The sequence below is a fragment of the Diabrotica virgifera genome, chromosome 9, assembly GCF_917563875.1.
Source record: "Diabrotica virgifera virgifera chromosome 9, PGI_DIABVI_V3a".
Lineage (NCBI taxonomy): Eukaryota > Metazoa > Arthropoda > Insecta > Coleoptera > Chrysomelidae > Diabrotica > Diabrotica virgifera.
This window is the reverse complement of record NC_065451.1, coordinates 58,256,024-58,269,703: the sequence shown is the minus strand read 5'-3', so window position 1 is coordinate 58,269,703 and position 13,680 is coordinate 58,256,024. Positions and strand designations below refer to the sequence as shown.

Here is a 13,680-nt window from a genome sequence, read left to right as displayed (position 1 = left end):
AGATCTATTCTATCTAAAACTAAACCTAACAATGAACAAGAAAGGACAAAGAATTGTATTTATAAAATACCTTGTGAATGCGAACAGTTTTATATAGGTGAAACATCAAGACCATTAAACGTTAGAATAAGTGAACATCAATCTTATATTAAAAATAGAGAATTTGATAGATCTCAAATATGTCAACAAGCATGGGATAATGAACATAGAGTTCAGTGGAGAGATTCAAGTATAGTCCTGAAAGAAACAGATAGTAAAAAGAGAAAAATCAAAGAAGCGGCTCTAATTATGCTAAACGAAACCAATTGTGTCGCAAATTCCTCGGTGGAATGCAGTAGGATGTGGATACCCATACTGAAAGAGGAAGTCAATAGAAAGAAAATACCACAATTAGTAAGTCAATAGTCGAGTTAGTACATATTTTATATTTTAGTATTACTTATATACCCATGTATTATTGATATTATTTATAATTTAAACAAAATTATAGTAAAGTCAGAATTTGGTATTAATTTTGAGAGTAAATTAAATGTAAGACCAAATACTTACGATGTCGGGATAGTATCACGAGGTTTTTCCTGGTTTTCCCTCGTGATTTACTATGAGATCTCTAACGCGAGAATTTTAATGTCACCGTTGCATGTGGTTGTTTTTTTAAAGACAGACCACATGCTATGATTTTTTTGTGACGGATATTCTTGAGTTGGGGTTGATTTCATGTAATCGAATGAACTATCTTTCAGTAAAGTCGTCCCAGGAACGCAACTCATAAATATTGGCAATATCATTTTAAAGTCTTCTACTTTAAAATGTATCATGTGTATCTGAATTGCCGATATAAATGAGTCAAATTAAATAAATTATTAGAAGAATTTTTTTACTAAGCAACAACATTTATGTTTATATTAATAGTATTTTGTATTTTGACAACGGCACCCGATTTGGGCGTCGAAACGTTAATAAAAAATCATTTTTTAATAATATTGTGGCTTATTTCCCATTCTAAATAGTTATAATTTTCTCGAGAATGGACGATTTTGGAAAAAAATCCCAAAACAGGTCAAATTTTATTTTAAAATTACGACTTATTGGCACATATATCATACAAGTGACGTCACCCATCTGGGCGTGATGACGTCATCGATGATTTTTTTAAATAAGAATAGGGATCATGTGATAGCTCCTTTGAAAGGTAATTAAATTCTCTATTCAGTAATATAAACATTAACATAATTATTTATACAGGGTGTCCTGTTAACAGGGACTAAAAAATGTTTATTTGGCAAATAAATATTGCTTTTTGCTCAAATTCAATATTAAAGCCGCCACCCACCAGCCTCGTGACAGTTTGAACATTTAATTTAAGCGAAAAGCAATGATTATTTTTCAAATAAACATTTTTTTCAGTTTTCTGAGAGCAGTAAAATGTATTTTGAACTAAATGAATTACATACTTTCTTCTTTTTATGTCAATAAATTTAATCCAAAATTTTTTTTTTGGACAACTTGTATAAATAATTATATTAATGTTTATATTACTGAATAGAGAATTGAATTACCTTTCAAATGAGCTATCACACGACCCCTATTCTCATTTAAAAAATCATCGATGACGTCATCACGCCCAGATGGGTGACGTCACTAGCATGATATATATGCCAAAAAGTCGTAATTTAAAAATAAAAATTGACCTGTTTCGGGATTTTTTTCCAAAATCATCCATTCTCGAGAAAATGAATTTATTCCAACGTTAACGTGCTCACTGTAGATTAGTCGAGCGGCAGCAATCGTTATGCCGACCACGAAAATCAAATTTAAGGTAAATGACCAATTTTGGTCTATTTTTATATTTTCGAGGTCGCTGAATCCGAATATGAAGTTTATTTTTATCTAGATTTGGTGAAACATGTTCAAAAATCAAATTTTATACAAAAATGCCGAAAATCAATTTTGATGATTTTTCAAATTGATCTCGCTGTATCTTTGGTCGCTGTAAATATTTTCTTTTGAAAATTTTACTCTGTAATCTTTGAAAAATGTAGCTAATAATGGAATTTATCCTAAATATTTAAACACATTAAAATAGAAGTTGTTAGTTTTTAAACATTTTGTCATCATATTTCGTTAGTTTCATGTTTACTTAAAAAAGTTGAGTGACAAACTTTTTAGTTTATAATTTTATTGAACACAACAATTAAAATAATTCATGAAGAAGTTTTTTGGAAAATTTTAAGTGAAAATATACAATAGAAAAAAGTTATGTTACTTCATAAACAAGCGGCATACCCCAAAAAAGCTTATATCTCGAGATCCTGAGCACGGTGTGGTGAATGGCTAATTTTGATCATACTTTATGATTTTGATATCAAAAATTCGTTTTTTGCTCTTCTTAAGAATTTTGCAATATGCGGTTGCGTCATTCTTCTTCTGAACCGGAGAATTTGTCCTCAAAGAACTTCTTGGGCCGTTTCTATATATGCTTAGGGTTATAAGTTTTATAGTGGGGAGAAAGGTCAAAAACAGATTAATAATAGCATAGGAATGTTAAAATCATAATAAATTGTATGAATAAAAAATATATAGGTGTAGATAGAAAAGTAAGCCTAACTTTTATTTTTATTATATTCCTATGAGCGTTCGAGAATCTGGTCAAATTTGGAGCGCCGTAAAACCTATATAAATAAATATAATTAAACAAATTTATAGTGGAAATTGTTCGCTGAAAAACCCTCTAAAACATTGCTATAATGTTATTTTATTTTAAAATGAACTGAAAAAAAGTTATAACCTCCAAAAAGAAACTTGTTAAAACATTTTTACATATTTTTGTTTATATCTTTTTTGTTGGTCACTTGAAGATAAAAGGTAATAGAAATAAAATTGTAGAAAATTTAATTTGCTACATTTTATGTTTAATTAGATTTTCCGTAGGGTTGGTAGTTTACGAGATATAGCGCGAAACACCTTTGCACACCATTTCCAAGATGGTGGCCGGGGGACAAGAGTGGCAACCCCAAAATCTTGAACTTAAGCTTCTACTGATCCCCCCTACAAATTAAAGGAACAAAATTGACTCCTCTAACAAATGCAAGGGACGGCTTAAAAAATGTAACATTTTACTGTAGTATAGTAGCTTCTTCTTCTTCTAGTTTCATGGCCGTTATTGATCGTTAGATAACATGTTCGCTACCATATTCGCTATCGTGACTTTATTGACAGCAGCTCTGAATAACGATGTAGTCAATTTTCCATACCATTGCCTTAAAATTTTCAACCATGATATGCTTCTTCTACCAGGACTGCGTTTATCTTGGATCTGTCCCTGAATGATCAAATGTAAAAGATCATAGTTATCAAGGTGTCTCATACTGTGACCGAAGTTTTCCAGCTGCGTCTTTTTAGTATATTGACCAGTTGTGTTGTTTGGTTCAGCCGTCTAAGGACCTCCACATTTGTAAGCGCTGTTTCACACTATAAGAATTTTAACCGTGCGATGGTTAAAATCTACATAGTGGCTCGAGCAATCATATGGAATATTTCTCCCTTCACAGCTTGAAACGTTCGGAGAAGGGCGAGCCACTATGTAAATTTGAACCATCGTACGGTCAAAATTCCTACTATGTGAAAGAGCACTTACTCTGTCGACCCAGCTTATTTTTAGTAGTCGTCTGAATACCCACATTTCAAAGGCTGTCAAGCGTTTAGGCATAGCCTCGGTTAGAGTCCACGCTTTTACTCCATACAGTAGAACAGGAAAGATATAGCAATATGTCATTCTAACTAGTAGGACGATACTAACTTTTGTAGAAAAATACACCACAATTGCTAGGTATGATCGTCCAAGCTCAGCTTACGGAGGCACCCTAATTCTATCTACGAGCAATGATTTTTCTTCGGTAACAAAATATGACTTTCTGCTAAGTGAAGCCTTCTTCGAGTTTTCGTTAATTTACAATAAGAATCTTAATCTTTATATTATTTGCATTTATAGATCACCTAACTCTTCCGTGGAACTATTTTTTCAGAACCTGCTAAATTTGTTAGATGACCTGCCCCATAAAAGTAGAAAAATTTTATGCGGGGACTTTAACATTGATTATGCTGCTGCTAGTGCTACACAAATATCCTTGGTCAACATATTTGAATCGTATGGTCTAACAATGCACGTTGATTCTCCTACAAGGATTACAAAAACTTCATCTACCATAATTGATTATACCGTCTCATATTTTTCACCCCTTGATGTCCACTCTACAATTATTAATGCTGGACTATCTGATCATGAAGCAGTTTATACGAAGTTTAATATCTTGAGCAAACCCTCCTCGAAAACCCGACGTTTAGGCAGGATTTTTTCCACCCGGAACTTTCGTAATTTCCAAAATTTATGCTTAACCTCTGAGTGGCGCTTTCCTGCTATGGACGTGGATAATAATTTCAGTGCTTTTTTGGATAAGCTTGTCTGTATCTTCAATAAAGCATTTCCTTTAATTGCAATTAAGCCAAAACATCGCAAACCCTGGACTACTAAAGGTATCCGAATATCTTCCAAGAATATGCGTTCTCTTGTCTATATCAGGAAATTTACTACCAACGTCTCTATCACTGAATATATCACCAAGTACAGGGCAACCTATCTTAAACTTATAAAATCAGCTAAAAAAGACTACTACCATAACCGTTTGGGAAGCTCAAAAAGTGTTGCAAAAGAAACTTGGTCGATAATAAACGATCTTCGAAATAAAACCCACACTGCTAAAACAATTTCCCTTCCAGACCCTGAAAATCTAAATGAATACTTTGTTAATGTGAGTAAAAATATTACATCAACTATTTTGCCACAACAAGATCCCATTGCTTATCTCCCTAATTCAAGAAAGGTCTCGAATTCATTCTTTATAAAACCAGTCGATAAATCTGAACTGATCCAAACAATCAATAGTATCAAAAGCAAATCCTCCTGTAGTACTGATGGTCTATCGATAAAAATTTTTTCTAATCTCCCAGAAAATGTGTTAGAAGTCCTCATCTCACTAATTAATGATTCCTTTGAGAAAGGTAAATTTCCAGAGTGCGTGAAGACAGCCATCATTATTCCTCTTCATAAGGATGGTGAAATATCTAATACCTGCAATTATAGACCTATTGCACTACTACCGGTACTCTCCAAAATTATTGAGAGACTCATAAAAGCCCGACTTATGTCCTTTCTAGTAGGGATGGGAAAAACCTACCGGTTTAAACCTAAAACCGGTTTTTTTACTTCGCACTAACCGGTTTTACCGGTTGTTTTTTTGTCCCGGTTATAACCGGTTTTTTATTTTTAAAGTAAAAACCGGTTATTAGGTTTTTACGGCAATTAGGATTAGGTTAGGTAATATTTTGGATCCCAATCATAATTATTATTCTCTAGTAATTAATCCAAACCAAACCATAATTCAAATTTTATTTTATTTTATAAAATACAGAAGTATACTGAAAGTGTAATCTCACATCAGCCAGAAACAATTATTAAGTTTTATTATAATATTTTCTTGAAAAGGTATTTGTAATCATAATATTTACATAAGAAGTGAGCTGGTTGAATTAGGCGCAAACATCATCTATTTTCACACTTAACTCTTGACATTGAAAGTGGGTGAATTACTTTTTCTGATTACCAAAAATAATGCTCTGACTATGAATATCGAATTACTGATTACGAATACGAATATTCAAGAATTTCGCTACGTTTTCAAAACGATACACTCATACAGGAAGTATTAAATGAGTTAAAATATACATACGTGTTAAAAGTAATACATGTCCTTTCGATAGTACTAATTTTGATCACATTGATATCGAGTCGAATGGACTATCGCAAACTAAAGTGTATTGTAAATGTAACTTTGTAACCTACTGGATTAAAAAAACCGAAAACCGGTTTTTCCAAAAACCGTTTTTTGGCCGGTTATAACCGCCAGGTTAAACCGTAAGCAAAAAACCGGTATAACCGAAAACCGGTGTTTTGTCAAAAACCGCCATCCCTACTTTCTAGTTGAAAACAATATTTTATCACAAAATCAGTTCGGCTTTTTAAATAATAAATGCACCACTGATGCCATCTTTTCTGTACTACATGAGGTTTATCAAGCACTGAACAATAATCTTCACACTGCCACCGTTTTTTGTGACTACGCCAAAGCTTTTGATTGTGTAAATCATAACATTTTGATACGAAAACTAAATTTCTACGGAATTCAAAGTATTTCTTTAGATTAATTCCAATCTTACTTGGATGATAGGAAACAACTGGTTAGAGCAAATGATACAGACTCTAGTCTCAAAAACATTGTATGTGGGGTACCTCAAGGTGCAGTATTGGGTCCTCTACTTTTCCTTATCTTTATTAATGGCATCACTAGTTTAAAAATCGATGGAAAAGTCTTTCTTTTTGCTGATGATACCAGTATCACTTGAAGCAACTCAAATATTGCAACTCTTCATGCTACTATAACTTCTGATCTACTTACAATAAAAACCTGGTCTGACTCTAATTTACTCTCGTTTAACGTAGATAAAACAGTAGCATTGTCTTATAAAGGAGTCCTTCAACCCTTACCTCTTAATAACAGCCAGATCAGTACCGTTGATTCTGTAAAATTTCTTGGTATTTTTTTAGACAGCAACCTTAAATGGTCCTACCATATCGATTTGTTAAGGAACAAACTATCCTCAGCTTGCTATGCTATAAGATCTGTTTCGAATGAACTCAATTTAGCATCTTCCAAAATAACATATTTTTCTTTGTTCGAGTCACATCTTCGTTATGGTCTTCCTTTTTGGGGTTCTGGTACAGCTGCCCAATTCGAAGTTATTTTCAAATTACAAAAAAGAGCAATTAGATACCTGTTTGGCCTCAGAAGAACAACACATTGCAGAAGTTACTTCAAAGATCACAGAATTTTAACCCTTCCATCTTTGTATATTTTAGAAACTGTTTGCTTAATTCGTAAACATCTACATGTCTTTCCACCAAGACCTAATCATGACTACTTCACGAGAAATTCTACGTTTGACGTCTATATGCCGACCCCGTCCTCTGAGTTAGTAAAGAAATCTATATTATATTCCGCAAAAAAACTTTACAACCATCTCCCTCTACAAATTAAATCTGCAGCATCTTTCCCCAAATTCCGTAAACTGACAAAAGCCTACCTGTCTGAAAGACCATATTATTCAGTAGAAGATTTTCTTAATCAATAACTAAGAAATTACAGTACCCTTTGCACAAGTAGTATTTTTATTATCATTTTTTTTTTGTTTATATTTGGGTGTCATATGCAGCAGCTTAACTTTTAAACTTATTAATTACTAGGTAGACTATGCATTTGCAATTTACTTAAATTTTGCAATTGATTACTTCTGTTTAACTTCATTATTATTGTTATTATTGTAAATACATTGACGATTTATGTAATTTTAGTAAATTGGATTGTTATTGTTTTGTTTTCTTGACTTTTTATAAGCTTTGTCGATAAAATTGTACAATTTTTCATGACAATAAAGCATATTTCTATTCTATTCTAAGATCGTGACTGCAAAGTACGTTTTTCATTTTTACAAAAGCAGTTCGGGCTTTGCAGCTATTTTGTATAAATAATAAGATAATAAATAAGTTTTGTATACATAAGTTAAAAACTTCTCCTTTTTCTTCTTGCATTAGGCCCCTTGATGCAGAAAACTAGCAACGGTTGGTAGTGGATAGGCCTTACTGGCACAATAACCTTATGGAAAGGGTGCTGCATCTACAGCTGTAATTATGCGTATTGTAGCACCATTGATAAGGATGATAAAGCCTACCATCGCTACACTAACATGATCAAATATATCTACCAAAAGGCAACAGCTAAGACTATATGAACACAAAACAAATAAATTCTGTATACAGCGAGGAGTACGGAAAGGAGACACCATCTCAACAAAGCTCTTCACAACCTTTTTAGAACACACTTTTAGGAAGGCAGATCTTAAGGAATATGGTATCATATAAATGGAAAAAAGCTCAGTCATTTGGGATTCGCAGATAACATCGTCCTTATAGCCGATCGTATGGATGATGCAATAATAATATTGAACAAATTATATCACGCTTCCTTAGAGGTCAGACTAAAGTATAACATCAAAAAGATGCAAATAATGACTAATCTGGTACTAAGTCGGAATATTGTTGTTGATGGAATGTATATTGAGCAGCTTGAATCTTATAAGTACTTGGAACATGAAATTCGGTAGACATTCGAGCTCCCACGTCCCATAAGATTAGCACGGGCAGCGTTTGGTAAACTAAACTATGTATTTAAATCGGACTTACCCATATGCCTCAAAAGGGAAATCTTTGACCAGTATGTGACGCCTGTACTCACCTATGGAACAGAAATATTAACGCTCACAAAAAAGGTAGTGAACAAGCTTGGCGCAACTCAGAGGGCTATAGAGGATCAGATGTTGGGTGTCTCCCTGAGAGATCGAATCCCAAACTAAGAAATACGCCGTAGAACAAAAACAAGAGACGCTGTCGAAAAACATACGAATTGGGCAGGACATATCGCCAAATTGTCAGACAACCGATAGACAAAAGGTATTGTCGAGTGGAGGCCACGAGAAGAAGCACTACGGAGCAGAGGACGACCACCAACCAGATGGGCTGACGATCTGAAGCGTATTGTCGGCAACTGGATGCAAGCCGCACAAAACAGAGACAGATGGAAAGAGTTAAGGGAGACCTATGTCCAGCAGTGGACGTGTATGGGTTGATGATGATAATGAACAAGGAGCAAGTACAAAAATATCTCTAATTAAAATATGGTCACGTATATTACATGGTTATATTATTATATATCTTCTTACCTAAATCCCTTTGGGCATCCTCAGCAATATTTTGTGTTTCATATGCTTTTTCAGCTGCCGCCTGTTCTTCTTTTTCGACAATTTCTTTGGTTTCTTCAGCAATAACCTAAGTAGAAATAAATAATTTATTGACCAGTATTAGATAATAATATCAAATAATACCTAACTAGAATAAATGATATTTTTTGCTTTCAAAAACTTTTAGGGTGTACCCATATTACCGTAGATATAGATATAACTTACCGTGTCTGCAGCAATTTTAGTTATCATTATATCAGCATCTCGAGCAGCTTCTTCAAGAAGTGGTTTCAATTCCTTAAGTTGACTTTGCAATATTTTAACTTCTTCTGCAGTAGTTTGAAGCTTACCTAAACCTGTCAATAAAAATATTTTTGATTAAAGTATACTATCTAGAATACATTCGATAAATAACTTCTTGTTTTAAAATCTTCAACATTTAACATCACCATAGTTTAACATTTAGTGTAAACTATACAGTAATTGACCATTTAAAAGCTGCTTGAAAGGACCATGCAGAAACCTTATGGGAAATGGCTCTCTGTCAAATGCTCTGAAACTTTGGGTTCTGGTAGTGCTTGATGTGTAGAACAAAAGACACGATAGGCCCCTAGCTCCAAAAAATCATGGTTTTAACATATGTACATACTTTATGTCCAAGGTAATAAGGTTTTTTCCATGATACTTGAACAGCCAGGGTACTGAAGCGTTTTGTCGACAGGTAATACCTATAATAGCAAATTATAACTATTTACTGCGTAGGATCTGGCGACCATTTTTATTTATAAAAAATTAAGTGTAAAAAATGGATTTTTCCTTTTTTTTTTTAAATCAATGGAAAACAGGGAAACTTATGGTTTTTTTAGTACAAATATCTTCGAGATTATGGAAAGAGCTTAAAATTGACGTATCACAAAGTTTAATATACTCATTTATTGTTAATATAATTGCGAAAAAAGTTCGGAATTGCAAAAAAAATTATTTTCGCAATAACTGTTGTAAAAATTAGTGTACAGCTTTGAAATTTTTGTCAAATAAGGGTTCTTTAGTGCTTAATATGTGATAAAAATTTCAAAGCATTTATTAAATTGTTTAAATTTTATTCAAATTGTTTATCCCAGAGAGCATTTTTTTTGCAATAACATAAGTCAGAAGAAAATGAAGTTAGAACTATTCCACAGGTGTAAAATGAAAGATCATGAGCTATGTTTTCAACTTAGTTTAAAAAAAGTGAATAAGAAATGCATCTATTAGTAATAAATAATTATGCAAAAGTATCGTAAATCGTTCCTTATAAATTTTTATTTTGTTACATAAGGAATTATACATATTTATTACAATTTTTTATCAATTATGATATAGATAACATTACTTGGTAGTTGTGCACTTAAAACAGGGTAAAAAAGTTAATTTTTATGAAAAAAATTATTCAAAAAGTTTATAAAGAAAAATTGACGACACTTTTGCATAATTATGTATTACTAATAAATGCATTTTTTATTCACTTTTTTAAACCATGTTGAAAATGTAGCTCATGTTTTTTCATTTGACACCTGTGGAATGGTTCTAAGGTCATTCTTTTCTGACTTATGTTATTGCAAATAAAATGCTCTCTGGGATAAACAATTTGAATAAAATTGAAACAATAGAATGAATCGCTTTGAAATTTTTATTACATATTAAGCACCAAAGATCCCTCATTTGACAAAAATTTCAAAGCTGTACACTAGTTTTTACAACAGTTATTGAGAAAATATTTTTTTTGCAATTCCGACCTTTTGTCGCAATTATGTTAACAATAAATGAGTATATCAAACTTTGTAATACGTGATTTTAAAGCTTTTTCCATAATCTCGAAGATATTTGTACAAAAAAATGAAGACTTTCACTGTTTTCCGTTGATTTGAAAAAAAGGGGGAAAATGCCATTTTTGACAGTTAATTGTTTATAAATAAAAATGGCCGCCAGATCCTACGCAGGAAATAGTTATAATTTGTTCCTATAGATATTACCTGTCGAAAAAACGCTTCAGTACCCTGGCTGCTGAAGTGTCACGAACAGGGTATATTTTTGTCTTATTACCCTGGCCTAATAAGTTGTATGTACAGTGAGGTCGTTTGACTTGGAATAAATTCATTATCTCGAGAACGGGCCACTCTGGAGATAAATCCCGAAAGAGGTCGATTTTTATTTTTAAGGCTTAATTTTTTGGCATAATATATCATACTATTGACGTCATCCATAAGGGCGTGATTACGTAATCTATGATTTTTTTAAATGAGAATAGGGGTCGTGTGATAGCTCATTTGAAAGGTTATTCAATTCTCGTTCCACTAATATAAACATTAGCATAACTATTTATACAGGGTGCCCAAAAAATTTTCTTAATTGTATTAATTGAGACAAAAAGAAGAACGTATGTAATTTATTTAATGCAAAATACATTTTACTGCTGTCAGAAAACAGAAAAAAATATTAGTTTGAAAAATAAACATTACTTTTTGCTTAAATTAAATGTTTAAACTGCTAAGAGGCAGATGGGTGACAGTTTTAATATTGAATTTAATCGAAAAAAATATTTGTTTATCAAATGAACATTTGTTACTATTTTCGGAAAACAGTAAAATGTACTTCGATTTAAATAAATTATATACAATCTTCTTTTTGTCTCAATTAATTTAATTTAAAAACTTTGTTTTTGCACCTTGTATAAATAATTATGTTAGTGTTTATATTAGTGAATAGAGAATTGAATAATCTTGCGAATGAGCTATCACACGACCCCTATTCCCATTTAAAAAAATCATCGATTGTGTCATTCCCAGATGGATGACGTCATTAATATGATATATATGCGAAAAAATTCTAATTTAAAAATAAAAATCGACCTCTTTCGAGATTTATCTCCAGAGTCGCCCAATCTCGAGAAAATGAATATGTTCCAACTCAAATGTCCTCACTGTACATATAACCCCAGAGGCTTATATGGTAAAATCACGATTTTTTGAAGCTAAGGGGCCATTGAGTCTTTTGTTCTACACATTAGGGACTACCAGAATCCAAAGTTTCAGAGCATTTGACAGAGAGCCATTTTCCATAAAGTTTCTGTGGGCTCCTTTATTAAATTTTTTACAAATAAACATTGAGTTAGAAATATCTAGACTGCTATAATGGTGAACTGCTATATTTGGTCTGTACTTTTGTATGAAGAAGTGTGGACACTGAAAGTATCGATCTTGAACAGAATAGAACCACTGGAAATGTGGATTTTTATGGAGATGCTGAAGATACATTGGAGAGCACGAAAAGCTATTAAGGAAATACTAAGGAGGGTCAACAAAGACCGAGAACTGCTAAAGACTGTTAAACATCGGAAAATGTTTTATCTAGAACAGCGGTTCTCAATCTTTTTGAGTCAGGTACCACCAAATACTTTTTATTATTTTTGGTACCACCTAACTAAAATACCTATCTAGCTAGGTGATCTAATTAACTATAATTGTGCCAATAGTGGTGCTGATTTTGGCTGTTTTGAGTACCACCTCAAATAATGAAATGTACCACCAGTGGTACATGTACCACAGATTGAGAACCGCTGATCTAGAACATATAATTAATGAGGAGAAAGCGATATAGAATAGTACAACTGTTAAAGGCAAAATAGAGAGCCGCAGAAGTGTACGTATGCAGGAAAATTCCATAGTGCAGAAGATCTAAAGCCTTCTCAATGGTAATCGCCAACGTTGGATAATTTTGATATGGCACGTGAAAAAGAAACATTGAATTGAGATCATCAAACACAGGCCGCCATTTAGCAAAAAAGAACAGGCAGAACAAATGTGGTAGGTATTATCCTTATTTGATACTCAAATTATATGTTCAAATCAAGCCAAATACGTGACCGTAATGTACCGTAATGTTGGACAAAAGGCTGACCTTTACAGAACAATTGAAACAAATGGTCAATAAAGCTAAAGAATTTAGGAGTCAACTCTCATCGCTAATAGGCCGAAAGAGCAAACTGAGATTTAAGACAAAGATTAGGATGGCAAATTTTATAATTTTTCCCACACTAACATATACCTCAGCCGCAGCGGGCACACATGTAAAATCAGCAAGAAAAAAATACAGACCATCCACAACCACATGAACAGGGAGGCTCTGAATATAACTGGATATGTTCCGTTAAGATACGTATTTGGATATACGCAACAAAATAGAGTCCTGAGAATGATAGACGGAAGAACACATGAAATATTCAACAATATCATGAACCATCCGAGCAAGATTATTATGAGAATTGACTTACTATGACAAAAACCAAAGAACGGTTCATAGACAGCCCAGACCACCGTTAGCTGGATATAGAGAAAACTCTTAAGAATCAAAAATTAAGATAACCACGGGATAGTCAAACGTAATAACCTTCTTAGACCAAGTAATAAAGCTTCAAATAGGACAAAACATCGCAATTTTTACAGAATAAATCGATTTGTTTGAAAATTTGAGAATAAGTAGTGGATAGTCCAAGGATCAAAATCTATATCATGACAAAAGGCGCTTTTACTATGGGGGTGGTTGCCACCCCATTTCGGGGGTGGAAATTTTTTTGTATGTTTTGACCACAAAAGTTTTCGATTTATTCTCTATCGAAAGTGTTAGTTTTATATCGAAAAAATCAATGTTTTTAATGTTTTCTGTTAATAACTACAAAAGTTTTCGTTTTATCCAAAAACAACTTTTCTTAACAAAAATGTACCTTTTAAAAAAATA

At 32.7% G+C, this 13,680-nt stretch overlaps 1 protein-coding gene across 3 annotated transcripts in view; it reads right to left on the bottom strand.

Moving 5' to 3' along the window:
- The window catches only part of LOC114339168 (dynein axonemal heavy chain 1-like), a 1,269,803-nt gene that overhangs the window by 1,082,997 nt on the left and 173,126 nt on the right, over positions 1 to 13,680 (bottom strand). For all 3 annotated transcript variants that reach the window (XR_007700607.1, XR_007700606.1, XM_050661243.1), the window contains exons 7-8: positions 9,133 to 9,263; positions 8,890 to 8,995 (exon numbers count right to left, since the gene is read on the bottom strand). Coding sequence is in view for 1 of the 3 variants with exons in the window: in XM_050661243.1 (XP_050517200.1) it covers positions 8,890 to 8,995; positions 9,133 to 9,263 (237 nt within the window). In the remaining 2 variants the exon portion in view is untranslated. The remainder of the gene's footprint in view (positions 1 to 8,889; positions 8,996 to 9,132; positions 9,264 to 13,680) is intronic.